This window comes from Myotis davidii, unplaced genomic scaffold (genome assembly GCF_000327345.1).
Source record: "Myotis davidii unplaced genomic scaffold, ASM32734v1 scaffold64, whole genome shotgun sequence".
Taxonomy (NCBI): Eukaryota; Metazoa; Chordata; class Mammalia; order Chiroptera; family Vespertilionidae; genus Myotis; species Myotis davidii.
Genome location: NW_006296226.1, coordinates 2,393,156 through 2,410,328, shown reverse-complemented (window position 1 = coordinate 2,410,328; position 17,173 = coordinate 2,393,156). Strand labels below are relative to the sequence as shown.

The 17,173-nt window shown below is 47.7% G+C and overlaps 1 protein-coding gene across 11 annotated transcripts in view; it reads left to right on the top strand.

Annotated features, from left to right (window-relative positions):
• Positions 1 to 17,173, top strand: part of PTPN3 (protein tyrosine phosphatase, non-receptor type 3) — a 98,644-nt gene that overhangs the window by 49,373 nt on the left and 32,098 nt on the right. For 7 of the 11 annotated variants that reach the window (XM_006771149.1, XM_015568768.1, XM_006771150.2 and 4 more), the window contains 7 exons: positions 741 to 861; positions 1,965 to 2,052; positions 5,432 to 5,520; positions 6,615 to 6,678; positions 7,960 to 8,132; positions 11,680 to 11,814; positions 13,855 to 14,031. In XM_006771149.1, coding sequence (XP_006771212.1) covers positions 741 to 861; positions 1,965 to 2,052; positions 5,432 to 5,520; positions 6,615 to 6,678; positions 7,960 to 8,132; positions 11,680 to 11,814; positions 13,855 to 14,031 — 847 coding nt within the window. Of the gene's footprint in view, positions 1 to 740; positions 862 to 1,498; positions 1,574 to 1,964; positions 2,053 to 3,666; positions 3,765 to 5,431; positions 5,521 to 6,614; positions 6,679 to 7,959; positions 8,133 to 11,679; positions 11,815 to 13,854; positions 14,032 to 17,173 lie in introns of those variants that run through there. The other 4 variants (XM_015568770.1, XM_015568769.1, XM_015568772.1 and 1 more) reach the window with 3 other exon arrangements.

Here is a 17,173-nt window from a genome sequence, read left to right as displayed (position 1 = left end):
AGCCACACTCAAGGGGCCAAAGAGCCGCATGTGGCTCGCGAGCCGCAGTTTGCCAACCATGGGCCTAGATCCTTCAGCCCCAACCTACTCCTATTCCTCACACTCCCCCCACCCCAGGGTCTCTGAACACACCCTGGTTCCCTTTCGCAAGCCGCAGTTTGCCAACCATGGGCCTAGACCCTTCAGCCCCACCTACTCCTATTCCTCACACTCCCCCCTCCCCAGGGTCTCTGAACACACCCTGGTTCCCTCCCTTCCACACTTCCTGAACTCCAGGGGGTGAGTCAAGATGCAGTCCTCACCCGTTTCTTAGAGCAAATTGGCCCAGTGTTAAAACAACCTTGGGGCACTGCAGAGAGAGAGCCGGCACAGTGCCTGGCATCCAGAGAGGGGCATTGCTCTGAGCGGGTTCTCGTATTTTTCTTTATCCAGGGGTATAAGCACAAACTGCTGTGCTGACCAGATGTGGGATTAGAATAGGACCTAGATTCAAACTGCCTCCCCTTTCCTTCTCATGTGACCTCAGGGACAGAGAGAATTTGGTTGGAGCACGCTGGGCAGCACTTCGCCCGTGGGGAGAGTTCAAGTAGTAAATGTGGAATCCGGAGCTAATGCAAAGCTCAGGTTCCTGTGGGGGCAGAACTTTCGGAGAGAATATTTCCAATTAATGTTTTTCTTGTGATGCCTGTAAATGCAGACCTTGTTGAAAGGGCAATTTCCTCCCCGTTCTGTCTTGCTAGCTCATTTTGGAGACTATAATTCTTCCATTCACCATCCGGGCTATCTTTCTGAGAGCCAGTTTATACCAGATCAGAGCGATGACTTTGTCACGAAGGTGGAATCGCTCCACGAGCAGCACAGGTGAGAGCAGGGATGGGGTGGCCTACTTTGGGAACCCCGGTGGGTACTGTTAGCCCTGTGTTTGCTCTGTTCTCCTCTCTCTTTTGTTCACGAATCCTTTCAGGATGTGGGGGGTTTGCGAACCTTTGAGCCGTAACGAGGGCATGTATATTTGGCAGGACTGGCTTTCTGTAAAGTGTAAAATGCGGTAAGAGTTCAGGGCGATTTGCTGCCTTCTTTGTCAGGATGCAGCTGAAATCCGTTAACTCCTGAAGGAAAGGCCCCTTTTAAATCTGACTGCCCCACTCATGGGCCCTCCCAGGCAACCCTTTGAACAGTTCACCCCATTGAAATAAAATGGCCCGTGCCTTCAGGTGGGGTCGAATGCACAGGCAGGTGGACAAAAGTGCTGACAGGCTGGCTCAGTCCACAGCCCTCTCTTGGCATCAGGTCATGCATTCGTCTCACTTCCAGAATGGAGCCCCAGGCGTCTGCGGCTGCCTGGGGCCAAGCCTCACTGCAACAGACACGCCCCATCTGGCCTCCTGGTCCCTCGCCTCAGCTGACTGACAGCTGCCGGCCCCCCCTGACTGGAAGGCCGGGTCTCAAGGGACCTCACATGCTTGGGAAGGCCATAAAAACAAAGGCCAAGCACCCAGCGTCCCTTCTAAAAGGCACCGCCAATCCTGTCTCCCAGAATTGCTCCCCCGGCAGAAGCCAACGTCCTAAAATAGTACGGTGACGTTTGGAAGTTGGAGGCTGCTGCTAAAAGGGTAGATAAAGGCAGAAAGACCTACCGAGCACCTACTAAGCAACTTGGAATAAGTAGGGTGGGGATTCCGAAGGCGACAGCCTTTGCTGTCTGATCATGGAGAGCCTATTAAAGGAGAAGGAGTATTTAATAAAGAAATGATGGGCTAGAAGTCTTAGTGGACAAGAAGGAAAAATCTGGTTTAGTAAAACTTAGGGTTAGACTAAGCTTAAGGAATTTAGGGCTAGGTACCATGAGGCATTTAGAAACCTTAGAGTAATGCTATCAAATTTTTTAGTTTTTTTGTCTTCATTTTTTAAATTGGAGTTGCCATCCTCTCGTGGGTGAACGCCGTATCTCCTCTCTTCTGTAGTGGGCTGAAGCAGTCAGAAGCGGAATCTTGCTTCATCAACATAGCACGGACCCTCGACTTCTATGGCGTGGAGCTGCACAGTGGTCGGGTAGGTACCTGGGGCACATTTGGCTTCAAAAACTTACTTTGATTTTAATTTCTGAAAGTTTGGAAACTTCTAAAAGTCTTGCTTTTGCAAAAAAAAAAAAAAGAGAGAGACCTTTTTTTAGACGTTTGGAAGTTTATAAAGTAATATCGAGTTTTACTGGTTGTTTCTTCAGTTGCTTTTTTCATGGTTGCCTTTGTACTTGAAGACTTTATTTGGGGAAGGTCATGAGGATTAAAAACAAGTAATTTTTGTATGGCTATTTTATATTGTGGTTAAAAGAAGCAAAAATGGTATAGAAGTCTGTTTTCTGAGTAACACTTTAGTAAGCTACGGTTTCTACTATTTAATCTTAGTGCTGCTCAAATTAGAGCGAATTACTTAAATATCATCGTCTTTTAAAAAGTATCATTGTGTGATTATGAAAAGCAATGTTTTAAATTGGTTGTGACTTTTTTTGTTGTTAAACTTCACCTGAGGATATTTTTTCCATTGATTTTTTTTTTTTTTTTTTTTTTTAGCGCGCGCGCGAGAGAGAGAGAGAGAGAGAGAGAGAGCGAGAGAGAGAGAGAGAGAGAGAGAGAAAGGGAGGGCGGGAGAGGGAGAGGGAAAAACATCTTGAGAAAGAGACACATGGATTGGTTGCCTGCCACAGGTGTCCCCAACCAGGGCCGGGGATCGATCCTATAACTCAGGTATGTGCCCTTGCCCAGGAATCGAACCTAAGACCCTTTGGTGCTTGGGCCGACACTCTAACCACCAGACAATACCAGCCAGGGCTGGCTGTGACTTTTTAAATAAAATGGACCAACATCACTTATTTTCTGAGCACTTTTCATCTGCCACACAGTGGCTTATTTCCCATGGGGTATTATCATTACTCCCTTTTTACAGATGGAGTAACTGATACTCGTGGACTTAATAGCACATAAGTAGTGGCTTCAGTACATGACCCCAGCCCTTTCTAATTGATATCTGACCTTTACTTTTATAGCTGTAATTGGCCCACATCATATCCAAAAGGAAGAAAATAATTGGTGGAACACCTAGTCATTTGTTCCAGATGGTCTCATATGAAACCATAAGGTCTCATTTAAAGATTATAGTAACCTTTGAAATTGGTAGCCTAATTATCTCATTTTGCAGATGAGACTAAGGGAAGTTGAGTCAATGGCCAAATTTTATCTCTGTGTAATGTTTTTAGAATGCATACAAATACTTTCTTCAGGCCCATAATGGTGGCAGGCAAGTTATGACATAGGTAATAAAGTAGGAAAAACATACTGAACCTAGCCCTAGCCAGTTTGGTTCAGTGGATAGAGCATCAGCCTGCGGACTGCAGGGTCCCAGGTTTGATTCCTCCTGTCAAGGGCACGTGTACAAGTGTCGGGCTCAATCCCCAGTAATGAGTGTACAGGAGGCAGCCAATCAATGATTCTCTTTCATCATTGATGTTTCTCTATCTCCCTCTCCTTTCCTCTCTGAAATCAATTAAAAAAAATTTTTTTTTAAAGATACTGGATCTTACAAAATATGAACTTTGGGACTTGACCATTAAATTTTACTCCATTTGCAAATAATATTTTCTCTCTAGTGGAATGTTGTGGAGAACTTTCTTCAGTGGTGAAGTAGGCTTTATACCCGCTCCAGTTGATCCGTGTTCTCCCCACCCCCAGTGCCCCATGAGGGTCCTGAGGCCAGCTGACACCTGCAAGGTATCAGAGGGAGTTGGGGTCCCCCTGGCTATGCCGCATCAACCAAAACCCCTTAAATCTCAGAAACGTAATACCACCAAGTTTCTCAGTAGTTCAGAGTCTGCAGCGGGTCCTGACAACTCCAGTGGGGCCCTCCTCCAGGTATGACTCAGCAGTCTAGTGGCCTCACCATCTTCACACAAGGCCTCGCGCCTGTCACAAGAGGAAGCTGGGGGGTTGCACACCACTCGTAAGAGACACACTGTCACTTCCGACCGTATAGCACATTGGCCAGAACTAGTCCTGTGGCCCTGCCTCGGACAAGTGGAGCTGCGAGATGTTGGGATGGGCATGGGAACTTAGGGATCCATAACTGCCTGTGCTGCCGGAGTTGAAGTGCAGACTGAAAGACCACAGACCCAGGAGATTGGAGACCCAGGTCACTGCCACCCAAGCCACTCACTGATTTCCTTGTTTTGCGCTCCATTTTGACTTTATTTGCTAATTTGTGTGTCTGTACCACCTGCTTAGTATTTTCCCCTGTATTTTGGTCCCCAGTGTCATGTTTAAATGCAACCCTCGTTTCCACCAAGGGAATCTGGTTTTGCTTATGTGTGTGATTTCGGTTGGGTGCCCACTAGCGAATGCTCTCTGGATCCTTCAGGATACGGGCAGTGTGTTCTTTGACCAGTTTTTCTAATTCCCGTGTTCACATCATTTTCTCCAAAGTGAGTGGTCCCCAAAGCCTGTCCTGTGTTCCTTACTTATGTTCCCTAATTTCAGCCTGATAAAAACCCTTGGAGGTGGGCCCGGTAATCCTAATTGTACAACAGGAAAAATTGACACTCAGTAGCCCAAAATAACACAGGCAGAGTCAAACTCTGCTCTTGCCTTGTAATTTCAAGTATCTGATCGGGTAAATACGGATTTGAGAGAGAGAGAGAGAGAGGAAAGGAGAGAGAGGAACATGGACTTGTTCCGTTTATTTATGCATACATTGGTTGCTTCTTGTATGTGCCGTGACAAGAGATTGGACTTGCAACCTTGGTGTATTGGGATGACGCTCTAACAAACTGAGCTACTGGGCCAGGGCCGGGAAGGAGCTGTTTTATTTTTGAATTTTATTTACTGATACCTTGTTTGCAAACAAACTTAAACTGCGTATAGTTGTGGTTATCTTCCTTCTGCATCTTCGTTATGGACGGCACGCCTAGCACACAGGTTCTTAGCAGATGTTGAATTAATTGGATTTATGAGCAGCTTTTACATCTTAATTGGATTTAGAATCTGTGGTTTTACACTCCATTCTAGTGGCAGGAGTTGAGATTTACAGAAAGCTGTGCAGGCGGAGGGCCTTTGTGATTTTAATATGACACCTCATACTAACTGTTGAAAATGTAAACTCAAGTTTCATCTCAGTGATTCTGTGGAGTGAGCAGACTGGCCTGGTAACTTTTTGAAACTGGTGGAGGGGGTGTGACTGTCAGTGCGTTCACTTTAGAAGAACCTGGTGCTAATGCTTAGATCTTAAGTGTCCATTAAGAGGGGATTTTTGCCTCTTCTCCGTAACGTTTTCCCTTCGGAGCTTCTGCGCGTTGCTGTTTATGAAAGCGTGGGTGCTTGGGAGATACCAGAGGACGAGGGCCTGACCGGAGCGGGCTGTGAATCCCTGCTCTTCCTTTCGACAGGACCTGCACAATTTAGATCTAATGATTGGAATTGCTTCCGCGGGCATTGCTGTGTACCGAAAATATATTTGCACAAGTTTCTATCCTTGGTAAGTGCAAACCGGTTCTAATTATTTCTGCATCGTGCCTTACAAATATGCTGAACCAAAGTAATGTCAGCTCTCATTTTAAACGGTTATTTCTAAAAAGAGGGATGGAAACTCCCTCCCGAGTGTACACCTCCGGCCTCCGAATCTGATCCAGAGTCAGAGCTTGGGGACGTTACTTTGGTTTTCATCGGCATCCCCTGCCCCACCCCGTGTTCCCCTGTGGCGATGTGGATAAAATGGTGCAAGGCAGGTTTTGGAGTTAAAAAATCCTGGGCAGCGCATTGGCCAGAATTCAGAGAACTTTCTCTGGGCCAGAGCTGTGTTTTCAATGTGGTGTTTATTGATTAATTGAACTTTTTACCAAGTGTTAGGTTCTGATCTAAACCCCCCCCCCCCCCCCACCCGGGGACCCAAGACATGAATCCCCACAAGACGAGTCCATGGGCACATAGCGCTGTCTCCCGTTCAGACTTCACGGTGGAGGACTGAGACCCCGGCTTCAAGCATCCTCGTTGGGCACTGAGGTGATGCCTCTGAGCCTCAGTTTCCTCATCTGAAAACTGGGCATCATAAAACGTACTTTTCAGGCTGTTGCAAGGCTAGATGAGGGACTGCTTGTAAAGCTTTTAGTAGGGGACCTGGTATATAAAAAATGCTCAGTTAGTCGAGGCTGTAATTGTGTTGTTACGCAAACAATCCAGGGGCTGCTGGACACGCAGCTGTTGAGTAAGGAGCTGGGATGTGGGTCCTCTTTCTGCGGCTCCACACCACCCTCCCCACCCACACCCTCACCCCTGTCTCCCCCAGGTGCCCACCAGCTCATGAAGAGCTACCACAAATGCAGCTGCAGCAAAGAGCGCGCTGCCCATAGTTCTTGTTATTTAAAAGCTACATCGTAATCCAGCGGCTCCTATGTGATTCCTGGCTTCAGTCAGCTACTTGGTGTGGGGCCGAGGCGATGGGGCCGGGATCATTCCTACATGGAAGTGAACTCCGGTCACCGTGACCCTAGAGCAGAGGACGTACACTGGGAGGAGTCAGCCACTGCCCGGCTGATCCCCGATGTGCTTTCTTGGTGTGTTTTATCCATGCAGGGTGAACATTCTAAAAATCTCTTTCAAAAGGAAGAAGTTCTTTATACATCAGCGACAAAAGCAGGTGAGTTCTGCCTTCGCTTGCTTTGTGTCTCGTTTTCCACCACCTCAGCTCCTTCAGCGGGTGCAGGCCGTTGGCCAGGTGCAGAGCAGGGAGAAGAGCGGGGCTTAGGTGGGAAGAAAACGGAACTCGGAGCCCAGAGGACCCAGCAGTTCTCTGTAGAACTCACTCTGCTTGTCCGGTTGGAGAAGTAACTTGCTTTGGGGTCAGATGATGGATTCAGGCGAGCTCTGCCACGCACCAACCAACGGGGCGGATTACTCACCTTCCCCTGGCCGAGCCCAGTTACCTTATTTACAGGAACGCAGCACTGCCTGCTTCTCGGGGAATCCTGAGGATTAAACACAGAGCACTGGTCAGAGCGCCTGGCACAGGAGCGTAGCTGCAGGTGTCAGCAGGGTCTGTCCCTTCCCTTGATGTGTCCAGTGCATGCTGGCCTTTGTGCGTGTCTCCTGAGAGGACCGGGCCGCCGGTGACTCCATCTGGTTGACCGTGAGGAAGAAGGGCTCAGCAGTGAGGGAGCTGAGGCTCCCCGCTCCGTCTGGTTGTGCTGCAGGCTGTTCACTTACTGTCACTGTGTCCATTTCCCAGGGTTGCAAAGAGAGTGTGAACCTAGAATGGCTCCCCATCGCAGCGAACGCTTAGAAACAAGGGCACGAAAGCCCAGAGAAAACCAGGGCTAGCCTCTGGGGCTCCCCCCGCCTCCCCCGCATCCCCACAGGATTCCAGGTGGCCCAGAAATGCACAGGATGATGGTGCTTTAACACGAAAACAAATCCTAAACTCAGGCAGCTGAAAGGCAAGCAGATAATTAAGGTAATGGTTCTGCATGAGCACTCTGTTTCACTCTGCTTTGTGGAAAGCAAGTAGAGAAATCCAGAGTGATCCGGAATTATTCCCGCGGCCGGCCTGCTGGGTGCAAGTTCTCTCTCCAGGGGAGAGATTTGCCCAGAGCTAAATGTTCAAAGGAATGTATCCCACAGCCCTTCTGGTTGTTCCAAATATATCCAACCTAGAAATGTAGGCACCTTTGAAAGGGAGGTGCTCACGAAGGACCACAGATACTGACGAAGAGTAGACTCGGGTCGCCTTTCCCACGAGGAAGACGGTGCACCAGCCCACTCCTGAGCGTTCCTGCAAGACGGGGCTGTGGCCGAGGCCTTGGGGAGCCAGTTTCCTGCGCTCTGCCGCGTCTCACGTGACTGCCACCCGCGTGGCGTGAGATGCCGAGACCTTGAGCCGACTTCTGCGCCGATGAAACCTCTACTGTGTTTCTCCTCCCAGACGGAATCCAGGGATCACATTGTGGCCTTCAACATGTTAAATTACCGATCTTGCAAAACCTTGTGGAAATCCTGTGTCGAGCACCATACGTTCTTTCAGGCAAAGAAGCTGCTGCCTCGGGAAAAGAATGTTCTGTCTCAGTACTGGACGCTGGGCTCCAGGAACCCCAACAAGTGAGTACACGCTGGTCTCCACGCCAGACTGAGAAGTAAACATGTCCTGGTCCTCACCGGGGGGTGGACATGCTCAGTCGGGGGAGGGATGGCATCACCCAGAGGCCCCAGGCGCTGGGGCCGGAGCTGCTGACAGGTCTCGGAACGATGGCTGCCGTCCGTCCCTCCGGGGGCAGGGGTGTCTCTTTCCACACATGCTCAGATTCTGCTCATGTTCCCATCGCCTGTTTCTGCCTCTCTGCTCTGCTATCCTCCAAGCTCCCGAGCAGCCAGCATCACAGCTGCTCTCACACCAGGTCACAATAAGGGAAGCACGTGGCAGTGACTCAGGGTCACCGTGGAGCTGGCATATGGGCTTTGCTGGCCCGCTGCCACTAAGACAGCCTTGCCCACAGAATATTCATTCCCTCAGATGCTTCGTAGTAATGAATGAATAAGATTTCCAGAGTCAAGTGACTAGTATGTGCTATATATAACCATCGTGAAATAACAATTATAATTACAAGGAATAATTATAGCTGATAATTATTGAGTGCTTGCTTTGTATCATGCACACATAATTATATTTAATTCTTATACAATCCCATGTGTACTATTATGTACAAGAATAATATTCAAAGTATTTAATAAGTAGTAAAGGAAAAGAAATTAACCTATACATGTTTACCTTTTAATATAGATTAAAATTCATTCTCTAAATAAACTAACCATGCTTTGTATATTTTTGTGTATTTGTGTTCAGATTGCCTTCTAAGTACACGCTGTAGCAGAAATTGTTTATCAATTATTTTTTTAAATGTTTTTATTGATTTTAGAGAGAGGGGAAGGGAGAGGGATAGAGAGATAGAAACATCGATCGGCTGCCTCCTGCATACCCCCTACTGGGTATCGAGCCTGCAACCTGGGCATATGTCCTGACTGGGAATTGAACTGGGAGGGACCGTTTGGTTCATGGGCTGTTGCTAAACCACTGAGCCACCCTGGCTGGGCTCAATTACTCTTTATGATTTGTGGATCATTTGTTGGTTTGAGAAATTGGTTTTGTGATTTTTGCATTGTGGATGTGGCTGTTGCTAACTTAACAATACCCCTGTGTGAGCCAGTCCCTGATATATGGGGCTGTGTCAGACACCTCCAGTGACTTTCCTGTTTCATTGATAATCATTAAGTAACTATAGATTCAATAAGTAGGAAGTTTCTGTATCAGTGATAGGATTTATGGCGCTACGTGCTCTCTCTCAGGTTCTGATAAACCACAAACAAATACAGTTTCAAAGTTTTTTGCTCTTATAATACTATCTAGTATTTTACACATTCAGGAGATGTATTACTGAACAAGCTATGAGCACAACTTATTGGAATGCAGTGCTTACCTCAGTTGGACCCAATCCTTCCGGCCAGCTGAGAGCGTGGACTCTGGTGCCGAGCAGCCTGGCTCAAATCCTACCTGTGCCACTTCCGTTTTAATTTACTTTGCTGCTTCAGTGTCCTCATCTGTAAAATAGAGTCAACATAGAGTGTGGGGGAGGACATCTGGTTATGCATTGTGGCATAAAAAGCTACCTTTATTTTGGTGACTTAAAGCAACAACCATTGTATCATACCTCAAGATTTTGTGGGTCAGGCATTTGGAAAGGCCTCAGACAGACAGTTCTTTGCTCAGCGACATGCAGCTGGTAGCTAGTCTGGTCTGAGAGTCCAAGAGGACTTCTCTCGCTCACCTGGTGCCTTGATGAAATGATTGGCAGGCCGGCTCACCCGGACCCCTCACCCTCTCTGTGTTCCCAGGGCCTCTTCATGTGAGCGCTCCAGCAGGGTGGTTGGGTTTCATACACACAGGCTCAGGGCTCCAAGATCTGAGACAGAGGTGGCCGATCATCGTAAAGGCTGGGTCCAGAAGAGACACAGCTGTGACCAGCTGGCTGCTCTGGGTCACAGCAGTCACAGGCCAGCCCGATTCAGGAGTCAGAGAACCGGCAGCCATCTTTCATTGGCTACTGGGGTCAGGTGGGATGTTGTGGGTAGTCCAGGGGCACAGGTCAGCAACTCTTTACTACCAGTGTCAGCTTCAGTGTCCTGCGACGTCTCAGCCCCATTTTACAGATGAGGAAACTGAGGCTTAGAGAGGTTCCAGCACTTGGTGAACCCCCAGAGATACATCTACACATTTGCATATGAGGCCTCCCCATGATAGGGTCCACATAAAAGAAACCCATTCTGTGTTTTCCAAGCTTATGGGATCAATGGAACACTTCCCCCCTCCCCCCAAAGAGTACCTATTAATAACCCATGACACATCCTTTGGGAAGCCACTATGTTAAACCTCTGAATCGCCCGCTTGCTGCCCTCCCTCGGTGCTGTGCTCTCGGTCAGTGGTAATTTGGTGTAGGTTCTGGTAGCAGTGCTGTTGTGCACATTTTGATGAGGGTGACAGTGGTACTTCTTGTAAATTAGTGCAGTGATATTCTAGGGGCTGTTTGGTGTTGTTTGTGTCCTTGGGGACTTTGTTCTTTTGTTGCTGTTGGTGGTTTTAGGCTGCGACGAATGTGTGGAATGTTTTCATACGACATCGAAACATTTTTTAAAATCTAGAAATCCCAGAACTGAGTTTCTCCTAAACTGGCTTCAAACTTCATCCTCTGAAATAATTCACTCTCTAAGGCAGTGATGGCGAACCTATGACATGCGTGTTAGAGGTGACACGCGAACTCATTTTTTAAAAAATATATTTTATTGATTTTTTACAGAGAGGAAGGGAGAGGGATAGAGAGCTAGAAACATCCATGAGAGAGAAACATCAATCAGCTGCCTCCCGCACACCCCCCACCGGGGATGAGCCCACAACCCAGGTACATGTCCTTGACCAGATTTGAACCCGGGACCCCCCAGTCCGCAGGCCAGTCCGCTCTATCCACCAAGCCAAACTGGCCAGGGCCGAACTCATTTTTTTGGTTGATTTTTCTTTGTTAAATGGCATTTAAATATATAAAGTAAATATCAAAAATATAAGTCTTTGTTTTACTATGGTTGCAAATATCAAAAAATTTCTGTATGTGACACGGCACCAGAGTTAAGTTAGGGTTTTTCAAAATGCTGACACGCCGAGCTCAAAAGGTTCGCCATCACTGCTCTAAGGCATCTAGATAGCTAAGATTTAAATTCTCGGTACAAATAAAATTCAAAAGTAACCTTCAGCTCAGCCAGCGTGGTTCAGTGGTTGAGCGTCGACCTATGAACCAGGAGGTCACGGTTCGATTCCTGGCAAGAGCACATGCCCGGCTTGCGTGCTTTAAGTAGAAGACCAAAAAAAAAAAGAGAGAGAGAAAGTGAGAGAGAGAGAGATCTTCACCAGAAGAGAAAAAAATAACAAAGAAAAGTCAGGAGAGTAAAGGATCGCTTCTGACCCCCGCACCTTTACGCCTGCTAACCTCGGCCGGTGTCATCAGGGTCCGGGGAGGGAGGGTGTGCAGAGCATTCCACTTACACTGCAATGTCTTCCTTGTTGAACATGTCAGTGTAGAAAGTGAACCTGCATCTGGTTTTTCAGGTCTGTAAATAACCAGTATTGCAAAAAGGTGATTGGAGGGATGGTCTGGAACCCAGCCATGCGGAGATCCTTATCCGTGGAGCATTTAGAAACCAAGAGCCTGCCTTCCCGGTCCCCTCCTATTACTCCCAACTGGTACGTCCTCCTTTTTTTGTATTACTCACCCATAAGCACTTTCTCTCAAAAACAAACAAACAAACAAAAATAATGAATTCCTAAATCGAGACGGCCAATGACAGAATTGCAGGTTTGGCTGCTGCAGAGGAAACTGTTTTGGCAAAAGGCACACGTCTAGCTAAACATTGTCCTTGGTGGATAATGCCAGGATGTTCTTTTTTTAAAAGTTATTTGGTCTAGATTTGAGAACGGCAGCCTGCTGGAATGCCCTCTTGGAATGCGAGTGCACATGAGCAATTAATGTTCTAACAGGTCCTGTAATAAAGAGCGTGTTGAGTTTTATTTAATCTAATCTCACGTTTCCCATTACCATCACAGAAGAAACTTTGGGGAAACCTGATACAGGAGCACGATAGAACTGATGGACGGACGGACGTGCGATCCTCAGCAACAGTAGCAAATGCACTTGGGGAGGGGGCCTGCCACCGTTTAAGATGATGGAGTTGGGGAAAAGGAAGGAAGTGGCAGTTGGGCACCGGGGAAGGGCACTGGGTTTGTAGCTGAAAAACCCAGGCTCAGATTTAACTTTCCTGCTCATTCACAGGTTTCTCTACCTCTCTGGTCTCAGTCGCCCCAAATATAAAAGGATTATAAAAATTGCCGTAAAAGAAGTAATGCTAAATAAATAGCTTGAGGTGGGATTATTATTGTTATTTTATTACAATGTTCCCCCAAAGGCATCAGGCGATTTCTGTGGGTGCCTCCCCAGCACCCTGGCGTCAGCCACAGAAGGGACACCCATCTGAAAACACTGCCCCAGCTCCATGCTAGGATAGGAGTGTGGTTTTCTGTTCTATTCACGAAAGACCTGTGAACCTTTAAGTTCCCAGGCTGAGGGCAATTCTCACAGGCCTCTGGGTAAGGACCTTCCACTGGGGCCCCGTGCCCTGGGCAGGGATGACGATGGTGGTTGTTGTTAGTCGTAACAGGGCTGAGCAGATTTGCTTGTTGGGTTCCAAGATATGGGCCCACATTCTTAAGAGGTAAATTTACACTATAAAGTAGCTTAATTTGCCTGAAAGTATCTTAGGCAGCAGTGCCAGGGACAGCAGAGGCCCAGGATGGCACCCAGGAGGACAGCTGGGTTTGATGTTGCCACACCCTTGGCGGGGAGCTCTGATGCTATTTATAGGTCCTCCCTAAGGAGATACCAGCCTTTCTGCTCTACTGTGGACACCGTGTTATTGATTGTCCAGGCCCAGGGGGTGGTGAATAGTGGAGGCCCTGACAGCCCCAAGGACAGATGGCTCACAAGGGGCTGGACAAGGAGGAAAAGCCGAGGGAAAACAGAACTTAGAAAAAGCTAAGCTCCTGGAATCGCCACTGCAATAGCCGATGCCCAGGGGCTGCCCCTGGCATCCTGAGAACATCGCCTCTTCTGCTTTATTCTCAGGAGCAGGCAGGTGCAGCTAAGGCCCAGGGAGGTGAGGTGACTTGCCTAAGGTCACAGAGCTACCGCTACTATCAGAGGAAAAGGATAGTGCTGTGATGTCCATCTCACATCACATAAGGGATGTTTTTACAGAGCGAACATTTCTTCTTGGATGAAGTGATGTACTAGTAGTTGAAATAAGGTTTGAGTTTTGACTTCTAAACCTTTTATTTCTACTGTTCAAGAGAATCAGGAAAATTGTCTGGTCAGCAGTCAGTATGGCCTAATATTTATGCATTGAGAGCTTGAGTTCTCCTTGAAGAATGGCTCACCCTACATCAATACTCAGTGCCTTCCCAAAGGGCATAAACCTGTCTCCTTCACCTCTTTATGAAACTGAGCCATCTGGGGGCTGCACCGCTGGGCTGACAGTGTTGGGGACCCACGTGGCCCCTGGTGGACTCTGGGGTAGTAATGGGTTAACTGGCTTTTAACTTTCCAGCAGCATCAGCCCAGTCATTCTTAGAAAGGTCAGGGCATAAAGTCAGATCGCTGGTGTGTGATAAAAAAAATTTTTAAGTGGAATTTGCTTTCAACACTTCACACTCCACCTTTTCCCCACCCAGGCGAAGTCCTCGGCTCCGGCATGAAATCCGAAAGCCACGGCACTCTTCCGTGGATAACCTCGCCAACGAGATGACGTACATCACCGAAACCGAGGATGTGTTTTACACCTACAAGGGCTCCCTCTCCCCGAAAGACAGCGATTCGGAGGTTTCCCAGAACCAGAGCCCACACCAAGAGTAAGAGATTGGGTTATTCTCTCTTTTTACTTGCTTGTGTTGGCTGTTGAGGAGTTTGCTGAGGCCCAGATGGCCGGAGTTGAGGGCTGGAGGCTGCAGCCAGCTCCCTAGGGTGCCCACTGGAAGACAGGCTGGGGGCCTGGGGTCTGGGGCTGGACTTCTCAGAGTTGTTACCTGTCCGTGAGCAAAGCTCAGTCTCATTCCACATTCCCCAGAGGCATGGACATGTTAACCACAGTAATATTTCTCTAGATTGTCAGATTTTACTGCTGCCGGATTCCAGATCCCTGGAAATAAGCTTCTGCACAGAACCACGGCATGCCCTCTGGGGTTTTGTTTCCATTTTGTCTTTAATGAGTAGTGAATACAAAGAAAAAACATGCGTAGAACATCTCTGATTTTCTGTTCAATTTGTATCAAGGACAGTTTGCGTCAAGTTCTTTTATATCCCCACTCTCTTTTAAATGTGACCAACTCCTCTCAAGGCCAGGAAAAAGATCTCTCCTAAAATGCTAGCTTGAGCCCTGTTATTATTCAGTAAGACATATCTAATGCGCTAGTTCCCTGTTTGACTTGATTACCAGGGAGCTCAGAGCTCCATGACGTGCTCAACTGAGTTGGCTTCCCTGAGCCCAGGTTTCTGATAAAGTCCCTACTCTTCCTTGCTTATTAATGGGCTTTATTTTTCCTCTTGTTGTAATGAGGTCACAGTTCTGCCATATCTGTACATTGTAGGGTAAGCCATCTCAAACAATTTTTGAAGTGGAGAAGATACAGGTCCTAAAGAAATGAAATGACAACTTAAGCTAAAGGGGGATGGGTCAACTAGTCAGCCATGGCCATAGGTATCCATTCTGTGAAGTCCTATACTAACCCTCAAATATAAACATAATGCCTCCCCCAGCAGCATAGGGTTCACAAGGAGGCATTTTAGTTAATCGGTAACTTTTTACCACTCTAGCTCCTGGTTTTAAGCATTAAATGCAGCCTGATTGTCCTCTAGGCCTCACAAGTAAATTGCAAACCTCGTTTCCCACATAGTACATGTGCAGTTGCTGCCTCTCTGCTGTCCGGGACCACAGCAGTCACGGTTTCCAGCTTATCTGTGTTCTTAACACGTCTAGTTAAGTAATCCCTCTGGCCATTATTTCCTGGTGACCTGAGCTTGGACAATGCTTTTGTTGAAATGATCACTATCTCTTGCTCCAACTGCAGGCCTGGTGAGGCTGCAGTGGAAGCCGGTACATTCCTCCGTGTGACCCCGGCTTTGCCAATCTAGAGATGCGCCTGCAGGCATGCATCACTCCAACTGGTCTGCGTCTGCAGTGGGCTTCTGTCGCTTTGCCGAAAGGAGAAGGAGGGTTTGGGGACCTGACAGGGGCTCTGGGAAACCCCGGCAAAGCCTCGTATCAGATCTTCCCACCGCGGTTTGCAGTCTGGTTATGGAATTGTGGAGCAGCCAGGCCTTCCCTGACCAGTCCAGTAGCCACTAGCCACATGTGGTTATTCCAATTGAAATTATTTAAAGGAAAATAAAATTTAAATTTGGTTCCTCAGTCACATATCCTTATTTCAAGTGCTCAAGATCCACATTTAGGTAGTAGCCACCGTGTTGGACGGCACAGATGAAGTCTGTTTCCATCATCACAGGAAGTGCTGTTAACGGCACAGCTCCGCGTCAGGTGCAGGGAGAGGAACTCTGTCCAATGCTGTGAGGATGGGGTTTTTTTTTGTTTGTTCGTTTGTTTTTTGTTTTAATATATTTTTATTGATTTCAGAGAGGACGGGAATGGGAGAGAGAGATAGAAACATCAATGATGAAAGAGAATCATTGATTGGCTGCCTCCTACACATCACCTACAAGGGATCAAACCCACAACCCTGGCATGTGCCCTGACCAGGAATCGAACCATGACCTCCTGGTTCATAGGTTGACACTCAACTACTGAGCCACACTGGCTGAGCAGTGAGGAAGTTTTAATCCAGCAGCACACTTTATACATCTTTCAAGGCTCGTTGAGGAAACATCGAGATGAATTAGACCAATCTTTGCCTTCAGGGGCCTCTGGGCAAGCAGGGTAAATGGCACATGATCAGCCTTCATCGTTGTACTCTGGGGCTCTGTCCCTTTGCTGAAAGGAGAAGGGATTTGAGGGAATTGTCCGAAGGTTCTGAGAATTGCGTGTCCTGCATCCGATTTCCCTGGTCTGCCACCACACCATAGAATGGCAGAGCATCTTAGACCTTCCACAGTCCAGTCCAGGAGCCCCTAGCCACAAATAGCTGTTCTAATTTAGGGTCATTTAAGTTAAATTTCAAATTCACTCCCCCCAGCCCTGTTTAAGACATGGCTGGCCCTGCTCACCCCTACGCATTGCACATCCATTCTTTCTGAAACTCTTCCACCAGACCTTGTAAGACGTGTCCTTCTTGGGCACTTTTTCATTTTGCAGCTAAATGTTAAAAGTAGCGCCCTAGCCGGTTTGGCTTAGCTTAGTGGATAGAGTGTCAGCCTGCGAACTGAAGGGTTCTGGGTTCGATTCTGGTCAAGGGACATGCCTGGGTTGCGGGCTCGATCCCAAGTCAGGGTGGGGGGCGTGTAGGAGGCAGCTAATCAGTGATTCTCTCTCATCAGTGATGTTTCTAGCTCTTTCTCCCTCTCCCTTCCTCTCTGAAATCAATAAAAACACTTTTTAAAAAAAGTTGGAAATAACAGTGATTCAAAGGCAGCCTTCCTTGTTGGGGCTTTGCCAGGGGCACTGACAATAGATGTCTCACAGTCAAATAGCCTCTGCACTTATCAGTGGGGTGAACAGTTGAAAAGCTGCAGCCCCTACCATCTCAGTTAGGTGGAGGACCCCTTCTGGCTGATGAGTTCCCAGAGGCAGCTGGCCTCCCTGGGCGTCTAGGGGTGGGGACTCTCTGTTGCCCCCGGCAAGAAGGGAAGGTTGAGCTGTACTTGGTGAAAAAAACTGTGGTTATTTCAGTGAGTATTGGCAAAATGTTTAAGAGACGTTTGACATGTTTTATACAGCAGATCTGTGTTAAGAGGCGAAAAGGATTCTGTCAGAGAAATCAGACACAGGCAGCGAGGAGGGCTCCTTTTAGAAAGCAGAATTAACGTAATGTTCTGCACCCATTC